The sequence below is a fragment of the Buceros rhinoceros genome, unplaced genomic scaffold (genome assembly GCF_000710305.1).
Source record: "Buceros rhinoceros silvestris isolate BGI_N320 unplaced genomic scaffold, ASM71030v1 scaffold14742, whole genome shotgun sequence".
NCBI lineage: Eukaryota > Metazoa > Chordata > Aves > Bucerotiformes > Bucerotidae > Buceros > Buceros rhinoceros.
This window is the reverse complement of record NW_010400790.1, coordinates 10458-11655: the sequence shown is the minus strand read 5'-3', so window position 1 is coordinate 11655 and position 1198 is coordinate 10458. Positions and strand designations below refer to the sequence as shown.

General features: G+C 59.9%; 1 protein-coding gene across 1 annotated transcript in view; it reads left to right on the top strand.

The window, feature by feature from the left end:
* Positions 1-743: 743 nt before the first annotated feature.
* Positions 744-1198, top strand: part of TM9SF4 (transmembrane 9 superfamily protein member 4) — a gene marked incomplete at its 5' end in the record, with an annotated part of 9749 nt that continues 9294 nt past the window's right edge. Inside the window, one exon of the mRNA XM_010132035.1 lies at positions 744-863. Coding sequence (XP_010130337.1) covers positions 744-863 — 120 coding nt within the window. The remainder of the gene's footprint in view (positions 864-1198) is intronic.

Below are 1198 nucleotides of genomic sequence, written 5' to 3'. Positions count from 1 at the left end.
AGTTAATCCCGGACCCATTGCCCTCCCCCAGCCGAGCTGCTGCTCTCTGTGACACTCGGCAAAGCTCGGTTTTCATTTCACCGCCTGCCTGCTCGAGCTGTGCTGGGTGACCTACCCGAGGTGACGGCAGGGGCTGGGATCCCATGGCCCCGAGTGAACCCTCCAGCCTGAGCCACCTCCCCACGCCCTGAAAATGGGCTGACAACTTTACTTGCCCCGTTACTGAGCTGTGTTGTGGCCTGGAGGGGTGAGGAAACAAGGTGGCCTGGGAGGGGGCAGGGACGTGCCCATCCCCGCGGGTGCAGCGAGCAGTTATTTGGTGTCAGCCCCGACCCTGTGCTAACGGCAGGCAGCAGCACGTCAAGTGACCACAGGGCACTGACAGGATCCGGCGCCTCGTCCCTCCTCTTCTGTGACCTGTGGAGTTTCTAACACGGGTGTGAGTGGGTGGGAGCAGAGGCAGCGGACAGCCCGCTGTGAGCTGAGCGTGATGCGGGTGGAAGGGGCATTTTTCTGGGGCTGAGCACAGCCCAGCGTTCTCCTGGCGGCATCTGAAGAGACAGGGACACCCAGAGCAGAACGTGACCTGGCGAGAGGCGCAAAGCAGAGCCAAGAGGAGCAATTCCAAACACACTGTGGGTGCAGGCGCCTCCCTCACGGCCGGGCTGAGCACTCGCGGCAGCGTTGCCCATCTCTGATGCTGTTCCCGTGGTTCAGTTGTATTTTAACATCTCTCCCCGTTGCAGGAAGGGCAGAGGCACCCGCTGCTCTGGCTGCTCGTGCTGCTGCACGGCGCAGACTCCTTCTACGTGCCCGGCGTGGCTCCCATCAACTTCCACCGCAATGACCCTGTAGAAATAAAGGTAGGGTGGGCTCACCCGGAGCCCCTAGTCGGTGTGTTTGGGGGTTTCTTGTGCTTTGGCTCTTTCCTTCTGTATATCTCAGCAGCTAAGAGGGACTAGGAAGTCAAATGTGGGGGGTCCGTTGCTAAAATTCTGGGGGCAGATACATACTGCACTTCCCAACGTGATTCTCTTTCTTCCTTCTGATGCCTTCTACCAAATCCCGTCAGCAGCGGCACCGACGTCCTCAGGGTGTTGCTGTGGGGAAGAGAGCCCTCCTTCTCACTGGAGCTTCGAAGGGAATTGAGCCGGAGCTTTTTCTCCGGTATTCCACTGCGCCCTCGGGTTCTCACCGC